General features: G+C 59.2%; 2 protein-coding genes across 8 annotated transcripts; one reads left to right on the forward strand and one right to left on the reverse strand.

Annotated features, from left to right (window-relative positions):
• Nucleotides 1-686: 686 nt before the first annotated feature.
• On the reverse strand, nucleotides 687-6009 carry STOML1 (stomatin like 1). 4 transcript variants are annotated; one of them, XM_062612194.1, is made up of 8 exons: nucleotides 5884-6009; nucleotides 5448-5775; nucleotides 5164-5270; nucleotides 4875-5024; nucleotides 4194-4397; nucleotides 3245-3455; nucleotides 2475-2696; nucleotides 687-1648 (listed from the first exon to the last, which is right to left on the reverse strand). In XM_062612194.1, the coding sequence occupies exons 2-8, from the start codon at nucleotides 5593-5595 to the stop codon at nucleotides 1446-1448; spliced, it is 1245 nt and encodes a 414-aa protein (XP_062468178.1). In that variant the 5' UTR covers nucleotides 5596-5775; nucleotides 5884-6009; the 3' UTR covers nucleotides 687-1445. The 4 variants fall into 4 exon arrangements, with proteins under 4 accessions (XP_062468178.1, XP_062468181.1, XP_062468179.1 ...); XM_062612197.1 differs by lacking the exon at nucleotides 5884-6009 and having other exon boundaries at nucleotides 2475-2684; nucleotides 5448-5799; XM_062612195.1 differs by lacking the exon at nucleotides 5884-6009 and having other exon boundaries at nucleotides 2475-2687; nucleotides 5448-5799.
• LOC134160284 (protein PML-like) lies at nucleotides 5906-15648 on the forward strand. 4 transcript variants are annotated; one of them, XM_062612162.1, is made up of 10 exons: nucleotides 5906-6042; nucleotides 6725-6830; nucleotides 7813-8380; nucleotides 9679-10256; nucleotides 10676-10728; nucleotides 11138-11218; nucleotides 11310-11526; nucleotides 12050-12138; nucleotides 14680-14836; nucleotides 14941-15648. In XM_062612162.1, exons 1-10 carry the CDS (start codon nucleotides 6028-6030, stop codon nucleotides 15513-15515), a joined length of 2439 nt encoding a protein of 812 aa, XP_062468146.1. In that variant the 5' UTR covers nucleotides 5906-6027; the 3' UTR covers nucleotides 15516-15648. The 4 variants fall into 4 exon arrangements, with proteins under 4 accessions (XP_062468146.1, XP_062468147.1, XP_062468148.1 ...); XM_062612163.1 differs by having other exon boundaries at nucleotides 12086-12138; XM_062612164.1 differs by lacking the exon at nucleotides 14680-14836 and having other exon boundaries at nucleotides 14941-15412.
• Nucleotides 15649-15795: the final 147 nt, after the last annotated feature.

A 15795-nucleotide genomic window follows, 5' to 3' on the forward strand; every position in this document is an offset into this window, starting at 1 on the left:
TGCGAGGGGGGTCAGGGACTGTCCCCCCACCCTTGGGGAAGATTTCCACATCCCTCCTTGTGCTCGGGGCTGTGTCCTGGATCTTCTTTGCCCCTTCATGCAAGGCATCGCTGCCCCTCTAAACATCTGCACCATGGGGACCACCACGGAGCGGGGACCACCGGGAACCCCTGGGACTCCCCTCGCCTGGCATCCCCAAAGGGACAGGGCATAGCAGGGCACTACTGTCACCTCCCCTGCATGGAGGGTCTCCAAAGCTTGGCTTAGGCTGGTGCCACCCAGCCCCAGGCTTTGCAGGAGACATTCAGGAGGTGGTTTGACCTCATTGCACCCATGAAACTTTCAATTCTGGCAGCATTTCCATCCTCCTTGCCCCTTGTCCCTGGCCTGTACAGGACACAAACCTGTCAGGCTTGTCCCACTGGTCCAGCAAAGCACCCTGGGGCCTGGTAAAGCTGCCAAGACATGTTAACCCCTGGGTGCTGGGTGCTGCTGGGGCTGAGCATCCCCAGCAGTGGAGCATCCTGACACCTCTTCCTCACCGTGGCAGGATTTCATGTCTTCATCATGATCATATGGTGAGATGGAGTTACACCACGCAGCCTCCTTGGTGCCAGCACCTCTTTACCTGTGGTCCTTTGGGGAAACTGAGGCACCAAGGGGTGCAGAAGTCATCAGCCCATCACTGCCCAAGCACAAGGCTGCAGACCAGGTTTATTGTCCATCGAGAGCTGATAGAAAGGAAGCTTACAAAATAAATAAGTATCCATATATGCCTATGTACAGTCCACATGCCCCATGGGCAGGCCTCACAGCACACATGCAAAAGCACTTTGAAGCACAAATTAGAGCAATTGCTTGTTCCAAACTGCTGTGTCAGGAAGGTTTGGGTACCTCCAAGGCAGATCATTCCCAGAATCACCACCTCTGCTCCTTCCCCATGGATGCCAGTATCCCGTTAGCCTGGTCCAGCCAGCCCTGGTGCCCTGCTTTGGCTGCCCATCCCATGGCTACTGTGCTTGGTCACAGTGTCCCCAAGCTCTTCTCAATCCAACCTGTTCAGTTCATGCCCCTTCCAGTCTGGCCACACAGCCCATCATGGGAGCACCGGGACATCAAGGCTGTGCCCTGGTGGCATATTGGCCAAGGGGACATGGAAGCAAACTGGCACGTGCTGGGGTGCCAACTGCATCCCATCTTCTCATGGGATTCTCATCCCATTGTAAGCAAAGGATGGGGAGGGGAGGTAAAGCCAAGGACAAGGACTGGCAATGGAGCTCAGCCTCAGTTTCCCTGCTCACGTCTTCACCGACTCCTGCAGCCTCCACAGGGAGAAGCTCCAGCAGGACAAGGCCCCCGCTGTGCAGCCCCCCTGCATGTCCCCTGCCTTCGCACACCTACAAAGACACATGCACACAGACACGCACCCACACGCATGCTCTGCTCTATCTACGCTGCTTCATCGCCTTGATGAGCTCCTCCAGCTTCAGGGCGAGGTGCAAGTCGCCCTTCACCTGCAGCCTCCCGCTCATGTAGGCACCCAAGGGGCGCAGGTCACCCGAGAAGAGGTCCTGCAGGTCCTTCTCTGCCACCTCCAGAATGACATCAGGGATGCCCTCGGGCACGCCATGGCCAGCCCGGCCGCTGCCTGTAGGACACAACGGGTGGGAGAAGGAGAAACAGAGGGCTTCAGGATCCAGCCTTGCCCGCTGGCATTCACCCCCACTGTTCCATAAGGATTGACGTGAGCCAGATGACAAACAAGGGCCTGGCAGCGTTCAAGGCCAGCTTGGATGGGGCTTGGAGCAACCTGGTCTAGTGGAAGGTGTCTTCCACTTGAGGGTTTGGAACTGGACAATCTTTAAAGCCCATTCCAACCCAAACCGGTCTGTGATGCTATGATTCTGTGATTTTGGACACAGGAGTGCTTCCTCCTCATGAAGATAAATGTCTCTTCTGTTGCCCCACCAATGTCCTGTTACAGTGGTCTACCCCCGAGCCTCATCCTACTTTTGCCATGGCCACCAGGAAAACCATCAGCAACCATGAGGGGATGGATTAAGGGCATCTTCCAGCATGGCAGTGGCCCAAGGTGCTGTCCTCTCATGTCCCTCCACTGCTACCCCCTTAGGCTGGAGGCATCAGGAGCTAACAAACCCTGAGGCCTAAGCCATCCACCCCACTTTGCCAGCCACCAGGAAACACAGGTGCCAACCTTCTCCCAGTACTCTCTTTCTGAAGGAAAAATCATGGCTTCAACCCAAACCAAATTATACTTCAGGAGCAAGGACTCATGGCCGTGGGGGCCAAGCTGCAGTGCGCAGCTGATGGACTCTGGGCTGCCTCTCATGGAGCCACCAAATGGGCTTAGTTTGGGACCTCTGATCACCAAGCTTGGGAGTTCACAGCACGAAAACAGGGCACAGGCTCAACACATCCCCCTGCTTCCAACACAGCAACCCCCGAGTAGTGACCTGAGGAGAGGTCTATGAAGTAGGTGCTCCAGGCGCCGCTGGGCAGGGCGATGTTGACTTGGTAGGATGCTCCCACCTGGCTGACCAGGGCCTCAGAGAGGATGGGTTCCACTGCTGCGAGCAGCTCATCTGTGCTGGGCTTCCTCTGGGCACTGCTGGCAAGGAGGGGAGCGGCGGGAGGCTCCGTCTCGTTCACGGTCTCCACGCTGTCTGCTGGGAACACTGGGACAGCAGAGGGTACCCTGTGAGGTGGTGAGCTTTGCTGGCCTGCATGAACCCACTACAGAAGGTCTCCAGAGTAAAGGAACCCGCTTAACCAGTGCATTTTCAGCTAAGCAAGAAGACAACCACTGGTTTTGCCATTTCCTACTGTCTGCCATGGGTTACTCTTCCCGTGCTACCAGGGGGTGGAAAATTATCCCTGAAAGAAACAGCAGGACACAAACTGGTGCATGGCTTCTGGAAAAAACCCCAACAAACCCACGCTGCCCTCAGTGTGACTCTTGGTAAGCTGAGGCTTGGGGTTGCCTGATGGGAACACTCAGAACTGAGCTGCTTTTGAGCCCAGTCTCCTGCAGATCTGCTCCTGCCCTCCCCAGTGTCTTGTAGGAAAGGTTTGGAGCTGTGCCCAGAGCTGTCCTCTCTCCTCCCCTCTGTTTGTGCTCATAGGAGCATGGTATCCCCGGACTTTGACTTCTGTGTCAAACAGCCAAAGCACACGGGCTCACTGGGCAGGAGGGATGTCCCAAGCAGAGACACAGATCGATTACCTGCCTCTGGAGCGCCGGTCCCGCTGCCTGCCCCAGCCAGGGTGCTGCTGAAGAAGTGGGCAGCCAGCTGCTGAATGGTGCCATCCAGCCCGGGCACGGGGGGCACAGCGGCCAGAGGGCAATCCCGGGGCTGCTGCAGCACAGCCTCCATGCTCAGCTCCACACGGTCCACCTCCAGGCCCCAGGACTTGGTCATGTCATTGATCTCCAGCTGCAGAGCCAGGGAGAAAGGGAGACGTGTTGGGTAAGAGGCCACAGAGCAGAGCTGGGTAAGGCCATGGAGAGCATCCAACCATAGCACGCCAACCATGGGCATCCAATAGCTTATACTTCTGCTACCCACCAGCTTTAGATGTGAGGTGTTGGACCAGGCTCAATAGTGCAGCTCCTCCAAGCTGTCCATGCTTACGTTCAACCCTGCTCCCCCACTTGCTGTCCTGGCATGGAGGAGGTCAGGACAGGGAGGACAGTTCTGTCTTGTTCCCCTTTCCATGGCTCCCTCCCAGGCTGGCCCTTTCCTTGCTTCCCTTGGGGTAACACATCCTGCTGTGGTGCTCCCTATATAATAAGATGTCTAATCTCTTGGAGACATTCAGCACACAAGATCTTGGCCTGGCCCAGGTTGGCTGCAGGCACGACTCATCACCCCTCTGCCAACACTGTCCTGCTGCCCTCCCAGTTTGCAGCCCTCCAGGCATTTTCTTGGTGGAGATATGGGGGTCAGATTCAAGCCTGCCAACACCATGTGGGCTTTTCTCTGTGGCCAAAAAGCCCTTAGAGACAAGACACAGAGCTCCACAGGCTGAAGATATCTGCTTCCCACTAATCAGCACATCTTCCCAGCTCCCTTCCTTGGCCAGGTCCATGGCCAGATGGACTTGGAGCAGCTCCATCTTTCCCTTGCTGTTACTTTCACACCAAGAGCCCAAGGCTTTGGGGCAGTCCTCACCAGGAGCTGCTCCCCGATCCTCAGCTTCTCCACCTGGATCTCACGGAGACTCTTCTTCATCAAGGTCTTGGTCATGGCGTTCTGCGCCGTCATCCGGGTGGCCGCGATGAGGTCCTTCACCATCATGACAGACAACACGGGGTCCCACACGCGAAACTGGACGTCGGCACCCATGGAGATGACGGCCCCATCCTTGGAGGTCAGCTGGGGCAGAGGGGTCAGGATCTCTTCTCCTCTCTGCCCCATTGCCCAGCCCTTGTGCACAGAGCCTGGGAGCAAAGGCATTCACTTCTTCCCCATCTGGCAAGCAGCTCTAAGTCTCTTTGAGAAGGTCATTAGAAATGAAACCAACTCAAATGATGAAGTTTGGGCTAGTCTGAACGGTGAGGACAGTTTCCAGCACAGGGCTGTTACTAAAAGACCTCTGGAAAGAATAGGGATGGATGTTTTTGAGATGCCTGCAGGCAGGAACGCCCATTGAACAAGGTATGCAAAGTCAAGAGGAACTTTTCAGCTGCAGAGAGGTAAGGACTCTCCCTTCACAGCACCAGCTACAACCCGAGCAGGAACTGACAGCTGGGTCCATGCACGGCACCAAGGGTCAGACCACCCCAAAATCCATGTGCTCTGGGTAGTTTACAGTTGTCTCTCCATCCTGCCCTGAAGCCCGTGGCCGCTTACCTTGCAGGGGGGCACGTTGAAGGCCCTTGTCCTCAGATCCACTCGCTGCCAGTGGTCGATGAAGGGCAGCAGCAGGACCACGCCAGGTCCCTGCGGTGCCCGGATGCGGCCCAGGCGGAAGATGATCATTCGCTCATAGGTGGGCACGATCTGCAATGGAAAAGCTTGGAGCAGGGCTGAAGCAAAGCCCTGGGTCCTGCGGTGCCAAAGGGACCAGGGGCAGCTGGGAGCAGTCCTCCCTGTGGAGGATGGGTTGTCATCCCATTCCTGCCCTGCCTTCCTCCCTTACCTTCAAGGCAAACCAGCCTGAGATGGGGAAGGTGACAACCATCAGCAAGAAGACCAAGGAGGTGATAATCCCATGGCAGATCCAGGACAGCCAACCCTGGGAGGACTCTGCAGTGGGGTGAAAGGGAGATGTACCTGCTCCAACCCCTCTGCCCTGCCTGTGAACCCCCAGTCCAAGCCTCTCCCCCATGCACCCCAGGGAAGCGCAGGGGCCACACAGCCAGTGGGACACCCTACCGCAATAGGGAGAGAAGCAGCAACACCCCTCCTAAGGTTGGGACTCACCTGTGGTATTCCCAGCTGGCCCCAGAGAGTCTTGTTTGGATCCGAAGGAGAAGCAGCCCTTCTGGGCACTATAGAGCCCAATGCTGGACTGCTGGAAGCGGTCAAAGTCTCCCAGGGGAAGGGCCTGGTATCCCGACCGGCTGAACATGGTGCAGGTGCTTTGCACTGGGCTGGTGCTCAGAGCATCCTAAGCCCAGCTCTGTGCTCCCAGCACTGCAGCCAGCATGGCTTCTGCCTGTCCCCAGTCCAACCCAGCGTCCCTGCCTGGAGACCTGATGTGCTCCGGAGAGGAGCTGACAAACCCTGCTCCTATCACGGAGGATGCTGGCTAGAAGAAACCACATCCTTCAGGAGCTTTCCTTGCTGGGCTCTCACCCAGCCTGGAGCTTCCCATCTTCCCGGCACGCAGGAGCCGAGCCGGGAGACAGAATCTCACCCCCTTGGAGCTGGGAGATACCCCAGGGGTGTCCGTGGGGACCGGAGGCCGTGGTGGGGACGCTGTGTAGGGAAGGAGCTTGCTGCTAGCGCTTCCTGGTCCGCTTGTCATGTGGCTGCTGACGGCACAGGGACGAAAGGGCTCATGGCTCACGGCTCGGTGAGTTTTCCCAGAGAGCCCCTGGCCGGGAACTTCCGTGGTGAAGACGGGGTCCTCCATTGCATGGTCACTGGGGAGGGGGCTCCGGGGGGTACCGAGCCCCGCAGGGAAGCAGTGGGGGTATTTTTCCCAGCAATTCCCTCTCCGGCACGGCCTTCTCACCGTGCCAAAGCCCCCCCTACTCCATCTTGCCGGCTTGCAAAGGGCAGTGAAGGCCAAAGAGCAGCGCTGTGAAGGGAAAGGGGGTGACAATAGGGCTGGCTTAAAGCCCCCCTTGGCTGAAGCAGGGGCCTGAGACCCAGCTGCACACACAGCGGCTGCGCTTGGAACCAAGCTGGCACCCCAAGATGCACCCCAGGACAGCCTGGGGGGGGCCTAGCTGGTAGATGAGACAGAGCTTTGCCATCTGAACCCCCTCTCCTTGGTGCCAGCATCCCCCTGGTGCCAGCATCCCCTGGTGTCAGCATCCCCCGGTACCAGCACCCCCGGTACCAGCACCCCCGGTGCTAGCACCCCAGGCAGAGGGAAGGCAGGAGCAGGCAGGTCAGCGTGCGCTGCCCGGCCGGGAGCGGGGAATCCCGGCTCCCTCTTCCCCCCCTCCCAGCACCCCATTTCGTCCCTCCTGGCCCCCCCTTTGCCTTCCCCGCCTTTTTCCCTCCAGCTCCTCCTCCTCCTCTTTCAGCTCGACCGGGAACACGAAAGTCCTGGGTGCTCGCAGCCCTGCCCCGGCGCTCCCATGGCCGATAGCCCCGCTGCCCCCCGGCCGCCCGGCCCCGGGCTCCCGGCAGGTAAAGGGGGGGGGGGGGGGTCCCCGCTTTCCTGGAAGGGAAGGCGGGATGGGGAGGGGGGCACAGCCTGGCCCAGACCCCCTCAAACGCTGCCGTGGGTTTGCCTGCTGGGGGGGGCGGTATTTTTTAGGGTGCAAAGCTGTTGCATGGGGGGTGGTAACGGGGGGGGGTCCCTGCTCTATTCGGGGGGCTCCTGCCTGCGCTGCCGCGCTGGGGGAGGCCCGGGGTGAGGGTGACGAGGGGGACACCTTTGGGTGCCAGCATCCCGGTGCTGCCCAGGGGGGTTTGCAGGAATCAGGGGGGGGGGGGGGGGGAACACCGTGGCCAGAGACCCCCCTTCCCTTCCCATCCCTTCCCTGCGCTCCCGCTCACACGGCAGGAAGGGGCGGTGACAGCGAAAGCGAAAGGAAAGTCGCTTTGCAGCCTCCCCCCTCAACTGTGGGATCCACAATTGCCCAAAGGGGAGGAGGCTGGGGAGCGTGGGGGACACCCCCAGGGTCCCACACTGAGGGCAGGAGGGAGCACAACCCTGTGCAGCCAGCAGAGAATCTCCCTAGCAGAGCATCCTTTGCCTTGGAGGTGCTGCCATCCACATGCCCTCGGGATGAAGGGGAGACACTCCCTTAACCTCAGCACGAGGAAGCACTTTACACTGAGGGTGGCAGAGCCCTGGCACAGGCTGCCCAGCGTGGGATTGGAGTCTCCCTCCCTGGAGCCATCCCAAACCCGCTTGGATGTGTTCCTATGTGGCCTGCTCTGGGTGGCCCTGCCTTGGCCACCGAGGGGTCCAAGAGGTTGGACTGGGTGGTCTCCAGAGCTCCCTTCCGACCCTGATGCTTCTGTGATGCTGTGATTCCCTGCAGCCGAGGGGTGAAGTGGGCTGTACAGGGGTGGCCTGATGGCCCCCGTGGGTGGGACTGAGCCTCCTGCCCCACTCCATCCCCTCTGGTCCAATGGGGTCTTTCCCCCACATCCCACCTAGATGGAGATGGTGCTGCTGCCCCCATGGAGACAGGAGCCCAGCCGGGTACACCCCCGTGCTTGCCCCCATCCCACCCTGCTGCGGAGGAAGATGACTTCCAGTTCATCCTTTGCGAGGGCTGCGGGCAGGAATCGCCCAACCTCAAGCTCCTCACCTGCCTGCACACCTTGTGCCTCGGCTGCCTGAGCGAGAACAAACCCATCGGGCAGTGCCCTGTGTGCTCCACGCCCATCCCGCAGGCCAGCGGCATTCCCGACATGGACAACCTGCTCTTCATCAACCTGCAGGCCAGGCTCAAGGTCTACAAGGAGCTCAGTAGCAGCAGTGGCCCGAGTTGCAGCCGGTGCCGGGTGAAAACGGCTGCGGTGTGGTGCTCTGAGTGCGAGGAGTTCCTCTGCACCAAGTGCTTTGAGGACCACCAGTGGTTCTTCAAGAAGAGGAGCCACAAGGCCAAGAGGGTGGAGGAACTTCGTGCTGAGTCCGCCCATCAGTTCCTGGAAGACAACAGGAAGTCCTGCAGCCTCTTGTGCTCCACTCCTGGTCATGCTGAGCAGGGGCACATCTCCAGGTGAGTGGTGCTTTGTGCCCAGGTCCCATCCTGCACCAAGGGTTTTGTGGCTGCTGCTCCAGGACCGAGTCTGAGCAACCTGTTCTAGTGGAGGGTGTCCCTGCCCATGGCATGGGCTTGGAACTGGATGAGCTTTAAGGTTCCTTCCAACCCAAACCAGCCTGGGATCCTATGAACTCTGCCAGGGGGGCAGAGCCAAGATGATTTTATCGCCTGCCTTTGGCAAGGGACCTCTGCAACCTGGCAAGATGCTGGGCAGGAGCAGGGTGTGATACAGGGCTGGCAGGTCTCAGGAGGAGGGGAGGCAGCAAAGGTGGGTTGAACACCAGGCTTCGTGCTCACACCTGCAGCTGATGGTGCAAGGCAAAGGCGTTCCCTGCCCCGTGCCTCAGTTTCCACTCCTGTTCAACTCCTCAGCAGCCCCCTGGGAAGTGGAATCACAGTGGAAACGCTTTCCTCCCACCATTCACAAATTGGCTTTGAAAGATGCTCACGTTTCCTTCCAGCATGTGCTGCAAGAACTGGGCTTCAGAGCATGGAGGGAGGGTTTGGATGCAGCCAGGCTCAAGGTGGTGATGGCAGAGTGGGGACAGGGTCGACCAAAGGAGGGGAGTGTGTGGGGTGCTCCTTGCTAGGATAAGGAGGATGAAGTTGGTGGAGCTCAGCAAGAAGAAGGCCTATTGCTCCACTGCTGTGCTGGACGGCAGAGGAGGGTGGGCTTGGCTGCTGGTGCCAGGCCAGCTTGGAGAGGACCTGGGGAGCAGCAGGGGTGCAGCGCAGGACGAGGTTTAAACGTCCTCAAGGGCAAGTCCAAGCAAGAGGGGAAGGGGCTGGAGCACCTGTGGAGGCCAGCACCGGTGCCAGCCGTGATGCAACCCCTGCCTCCCTGCGTCCCTAGGCCGCTGCTTCCCCAGGCTCGCGGGACGTATGTAAGGGACGGACGATGATCTCCCCTCGCCACTTGTTCTATTCTTGCCTCAGGCATCTCCTGGAGATCAGATGCTCTTTGCTCTTCTGTTCTCATACGTAACCCCAGGCAGCGCTCGCGGAGGGGCAGAGAGCCCCTTCCTTCACCGCCCTTGCAGCGTGCGGGTGGCTGCCTCCCATCCGCAGCTCCCGCGCAGCGAGCGCAGCGGCCGTGTCCGGCGCGGCAGAGGAGCAGGAGCCCGCGCAGGGTGACCCCGGGTCTTGCTTCCCGCCCGGGGGGAGCCTCCTCGGTGCCAGGGGTGCGGGTGGCGGAGGTGCCGGTGCGCGGGGCAGGGTGCGAGCTGGCGCCGTGGCTGTGCTTGTCCCCGCAGCATCTACTGCCAGCAGTGCGAGAAGGCGCTGTGCTGCTCGTGCGCGCTGCTGGACAGCCGGCACGCGGCCTTCTGCGACATCCGCAGCGAGACCCAGCGCCGGCAGCAGGAGCTGGGCACCGTGACCCGCGCCCTGCGGCACCGGCGCGGCGGCTTCGAGGCCACGTGCGCGGCGCTGCGGGAGGAGGCGGCGCGGCTGGAGCGGGCGCAGCGGGAGCTGCGGGAGCTGATCCGGCAGCGCGTGGAGCAGCTGGTGCGGGAGCTGCGGCGCGAGGAAGAGGAGCTGCTGGGGATGCTGGAGGCGCGGCAGGAGCAGGGCCGGCGGGAGCTGGCGCGGGAGCTGCAGCGCGTGGAGGGGGTGCTGCGGCGCATGGAGGCGGGCGAGCGGCTGGTGGAGAAGATGGGCCTGTACGCCACGGAGCAGGAGGTGATGGACATGCAGCCCTTCATCAAGGGCGCGCTGCAGGACCTGCAGCATCTGCAGCCGCCGGAGGCCAGGGGCAGGACGCAGGCTGGGGACTTGGCCGAGTGCAGAGCCAGGCTGCAGGCGCTGGTGGAGCGCGTCACGGGGCACCCAGGTGAGGACTCGCAGCGGGGATGCATCCACAGGCAGCGGGGACCTGGGCCAGCTCAAGGTCAGCACCCGGCTCTGGGTCTCACAGGGCCCAGCGCCACCTCTATTCCCCAGATTCACTCTTGTCGGGTGCTTAGTTCCACCGGGACCAACATTTGCTCCCTTGCTGGTATGGCCAGAGCCCCTTTTTGGTGTCCCATAAATACAACAGGCTCTGGTGATGCCAATTTCTGGCCCCTGAGAGGCTCCTTAAACCCTTGCGCCATCCCTAACCAAAGGGCTGGGGAAGGGGAAGGAGACCAGAGCTGCCCCTTCCTTGTGGCAGCTACCGGGCAGGTTGTTCCTGGCTTGGCTGGTACCGGGGCTGGGTGGGAGCTCCAGAGGCTCTGATTTGGGATTGCAGCCCTGCTCTCTCCATTGCAGACACTTATTCCCAAGCTGACCCTGTGGCCGAGTTGCCCCTGGAGAACAACCTGGTGAGACATCCGTGCTCCATCCTGGTGTGCTGAATGTGGATCCCCCTTCCTCTGACCTTTGCCAGCTATTCCTAAGGGTCCACTTTCCCCTCTCCAGCCCATCGCTCCCATTTCTGCAGCACAACCACCCCCCAGGGATGTTTCTTCTTGGGCAAAGTAGAACCTGATTTGTAGGCAGCGTTTTCCACCACACAGGCGTGCTCCTACCCCATCTCACTTCTCCAAGCTTCCTGCTTCATCCCTCATTTTCATCAGGAGAAACCATAGCCTCCCCAGGCTGTAGCCTTGCCAAACACCCGCAGCTCAGGCACAAGCCTTGAGCCAAGCCGTGCCTCAGTTTCCCCCCCCGCTGAGGATGCTCTGCCCCTCTCTCTGCTCACCCTAACGCCACTCCGTGCTCTCTGTGCAGCGAGAGGAGCCCGTCCAGCCTGAGAGCGAGAGCATCGTGCCCACCTGCACCATCAGCCTTGAGGAGATGCAGAGGAGCCCGGTAACAACCACTGCAGCCAGGCAGGAGGAGCCTTTGGGGGCAAGGTGCTGCCACCCTGACCCCTCACATCCCCCCGATCTCCTCTCTCCAGGCTGACCCTGTCACCACGTGGCCCAAGCGGACGTCGCAGTGCTTGGAAGTGGAGAGCCAGACCTTTCCCAAGCTCATGAAGGTGGAGGGCAGCGACACGCCGGTCCCCAGCAGACCCACTTCAAACCAGTGGAAAGACGAAAGGGAACCCAGAACCTCCACACCGGACGAGAACTGCATCAGCATCCCTGCCACCAGCAGCCACGTTGTTGATGCAGGTAGGGATTAGAGATGCGGTCCTCATCCTTACCACATCTCTTCCCACCCTTATGGCGGTCCCCCATCTTTCCCAGCCTCTGTGCACCCTCATTCACTCAGAGCCTTGGCCAGCCTCCCCTGAGTCAGAGAAGTGGAGGGTGGGAGCTGGTTCCCAGCAGGTAGAAATGGGAGGGATGCTCAGTTGTGGGTGCAGATGCTCCATCCAGCTCCATGTCCTGCCTCTGAGATGGCCAAATCCCAAGCCTAGGGAAGAGCATAGCAGAGGGGAACATTCCACAGCGAGGGGTCCTGGGCTCTGCTCTGCAAACAGGAGGCAAGACAAAACACATCTTCTGGAAAGGCTGGTATAGGGCCCATTGGGTGAAGCAGCAGGGGAGAGGTTGCCCCAACCTTGGGGTGCATCTGAGAGCAGCCAAGGGCTTGTGTTTCATGGTCCTGGTAGAAGTGTTTGCCTCCTGCTGCAAAAATCAGGAGATAAGATCAGTTCTCCCATGGGAAAACCAGTGTGATCCAAAATCACAGTCTCGAAGCCTCAGCATCCTCCTGTTCCTTCTGCAGAAGACACCAGCATCGTCATCTCCAGCTCGGAGGACAGCGAGGAAGACACGGTGGTGAGTGTCACGCCAGAGCCCCCTCCTTGCTGAGCCACGCTGCAGGCAGAAGAGGCAGCAGCCCCCCAGCATCTCCGGGGTGCCTTTCCCTTTCCTCCAGCCACGCTCAGACCTGAGCCTTCTATCCCAGCAGCAGCCAGAGACTTGCTTGCAGCTCTCTCTTCCCCTTGGGTTGCTCTCAAGGATGGATGGATAGATGCAGGGCATCTGGGCACTCACAGATCTAGTCCTCCTGAGCCAAGACCTTTGCTGGTATCTCCTGGTACTCTGGAGCAGCCAGGCTCTTCTCTCGCAGGCAACAGGCCCCAACTTGATCCACTCTGAGGTGGGATCCCACACCAGCCGATCCCCCAAGACAACCCTTTGGGGTTGGTCTTTATGGCTTCTTTGTCACCTCGTTGGGAAGGCTGTTCTCAGGTTAAAACACAAAACCCAGTTTTCATACCAAGAGCATCGAGTTTGGAGGTGACCGTAGCATCCGTGTGCACAGAGGACACCAGTCCTGTGCCTACACAGGCTGAGAAGCTCCTAGGAGCCACCAGAGCAAGTAGGGACCACCTGAGCATCCCCAAAGGGGCATCTCCAAGCTCTCTGCGGTGACATTTCATAGCACCCATGCTGCAAACTGGGGTGTTGCAGCCAAAACGGCTCCGGCCGAGGCGGTTAGATGAACCAAAGGCCAGGGATCCCTGCTGAGATTCCCTATCACCAGGCAAGCAGGGGATCCCTCTGGGAATGGAGGCGAGTGTGGCCAATTCAGGATGGTGAAGGGGGTGGTTTTCCTGCGCTGGCTTAATGAAGGGTTAGCAACCCCTTTTCTGTATAAACTAAAGCAGAGCTCTTCTTACTCTTCAATAAAGCTGTTCCCTGATTAAATCCCACCCTGCTGCTGGCTTCCTGATTCATTTTTGCCTTTGCTGTTTTAACTTGCTCTCCTGATTCAGCTGTAATGGGGGGAGAAAGAGTTGTGAGGCTAAAACCCTGTCCCCACTCCCTGCTAAGTGCTAAAAAGAACCTGAAGCTGGGGGATTTGGGAACGTTAGCAGCTTGCTATGAGAAATCCTGGTGTGAATTGGGTGTCCTTTGGCACAATGTGGATTGAAGGGTGCAACAAAGGTGTAGGCTGAAAGTGAAAGAGAGGTCCCGGTGGCATAAACATCTCCCTATGGTCTGGTTATGGGCACTAGGGAAGTGCAACCTGGAGAGCTGGGAAAAGATGGTTTAAAGCCTGAAAAAAGGGGAAATGGCAGCTGAGAGATAGGATGAGGCAGTGGGATGCAGCCCAGGGAAGCTGGTGGAGGGCAAGGGCTGAGGCCATGCCGAAAGGCTCAGACATCTCAAAGATGTTGGGGCTGGGGAAGAGCCTTTGTGGGGTCACCTAGGGCCTGCGTGCTCTGTCCACCCAGCTGCAGCCACAGGAGCATCACCAGCACCCGGCTCTGCCTGGATCCATCGCCCATTGTGATTGCCAGTGTGTGTCTCTGCACGGGTGATTCTCCTCCTCCAAAACCTGCCCATCTTCCCCTCTCTGCTTACCTCTTCAATAAGACCTTTTTGCATAGAAACACAATTGGCTTGTTGCTGGTTTGGGTAACAAGAGCATCTGCGACCATGTTTGGTGACCAAGTTTGGTTCATCTAACCCCCTTCAGGCCAGCCAGGTCATTCTGGCCACTGCCACCACCAGTTCCAGCCTTCTCGTGTCCCTTCCCACATAGAGGAACCCCCTATGCCCTTCAGACACCTCATTTTAACATGGTATTTAAGAAATCCCACATGCCCTGAGCTGGGGAGCGCTTGGTTTTGCTCATGTGGCTGCAGACATTGGTCCAGCCATGTGTCCACCACCCCTGGGCTGCAGGTGAAGATGCTGAGATGGAGGGAGATGGATGCCCCATTGCTGCAGGGCTGTCACTTGGGGAAAAAGGGAGGAAAAATCAAGGTTGGAGCTTCTTGAATGTATTGCTGTCCTAGACTTCCCATAGGGAGATGCCTGCTGTGGATGGGCATCCCTGCTGAGGCTGCTGGTGGTGGCTGCTTTTACTCCCCCTTGGGAAGCACTGCTCTAGGGACCCCATCTGCTGAGCCTGGAGAGGCACCAAACCTTCCCCTGGCCCAATTCAGTCCCCTTTTCCTCTGGACACCAACCACATCCTCAAGTCCAGCACTGTCTCATGTGTGAGGTTCCTCAGCCTTGTCTGTATGAGCTGCATCCACAGGAGATGTGCAGCAAGAGACAGCAAGTCCTTGGACCTGCGTGTTGTGTCCCTTGGGCACTGCCTGGATCCCACCCCCTGTTAGGACAAGTTGCATTCAGGGCTCTGCTCTTGTTCACTTGGCCCAGACCCTGATTTGGGGCTCTCAGACACAACACAAACCCAACCATCCCTGACAGCACCTGCACATCAGACCCTGTGGACTTCATAGCACTGCACACAACCAGGTCCATGGCCAATGGTGCACCCAAGGGTTCTCATCATGCCTTCCCAGCCAGGTCCAAGCAGGCAGATGGGACTCGGGCCCCTTCTCTGATCTCTTGCAGGCTTCCATCAAGCCCAAGAAGATCAAGAGCTCATCCAGCCCCACATGGTCCCGGAGCGGCACCTCACCCCACCACAGCACCGGTCCCAACAGCCCCATGGATGATGAGTTGGAGCTGAGCACCTTAGTGTTCCTCAGCTTGAAAACTGAACAGAGAAGTGAGCACTGCCCTTCCTGGGTACAGGGGGACTTGGGGAGGGGGGGGGAGGCAGAGAGGGGCACCCCAAATCCTTACTCCAGCCCCATCCTTTCCCCTCCTCAGCCCAGCGCATCACAGAGGTGGCAGCCACGAGCGGAGAGCACACCTTCAAGACGCTCATTCAGACACCCGAGTCAGTGCTGGCGCTGCTCTCGCAGGGTGTCTCCTTGGAGGTGGCGATACAGAACCTCCTCTGGTACCTCTCCCTGTTCCCCAGGCCAATCCTCGTCGTCTATAACTTCTGGGCACCAGAGCTGCCCGCTCTCTTTAAAGCCCTGGTTGCTGCCGGCAGGAAGGTGGACTTCTGCCGTGCTGTGCGTGGTTATGTGGATATGTTGCCCTTGGTCAAAGAGAAGGCACCCAAAGCCTCTTCCTACAAGTTCAGGAACCTTCTGAGGAAGCACAAGCAGCAGCAGCGCAATGAGGGCAGCGCGCTGGCCGCTGCCAAGGCCTTGCAGGAGCTTTGGGAAGCGCTGGAGCTCCCTGCCTGTGCTGAAGCGGGGATGCTGCTCACCCACTGCAACCTGCAGAGCTACACCACCCTGCAGGCCCTGGTGCAGGAGAAGCTGCTCACCAGGAGGGCGGCCAAGGTCCTGGCTCTGCGCAACCTCATCTTCTGTGAGCTGGAAGATGTGTGAAGACAAGCGTGGGGTGAGCTGAGCTGGCTGGGTCTCAGGCTAAGTGCGCCAGGGATGCTCACATCGCACAGGACTCGCAGACCCTCTCTGCTCCTTATCAAATACATACCTTTACAAAACACATTACAGAGCACAGCCAGTGTCATTTACTGGGGTGTCTCCATCCCTCCTTTATCCAGCCAGGCAGGAGTGGGGATACCGGAGGCATCAAGCCCATGAGGATGCTTAGGGGCTGGAGCACCTCCTGTATGGAGCCAGGCTGAGAACACTGGGGCTGTTC

The sequence above is a fragment of the Pezoporus occidentalis genome, unplaced genomic scaffold (assembly GCF_034315485.1).
Source record: "Pezoporus occidentalis ecotype Australia unplaced genomic scaffold, CSIRO_AGI_Poc_V1 ctg159, whole genome shotgun sequence".
NCBI classification, from domain to species: Eukaryota; Metazoa; Chordata; class Aves; order Psittaciformes; family Psittacidae; genus Pezoporus; species Pezoporus occidentalis.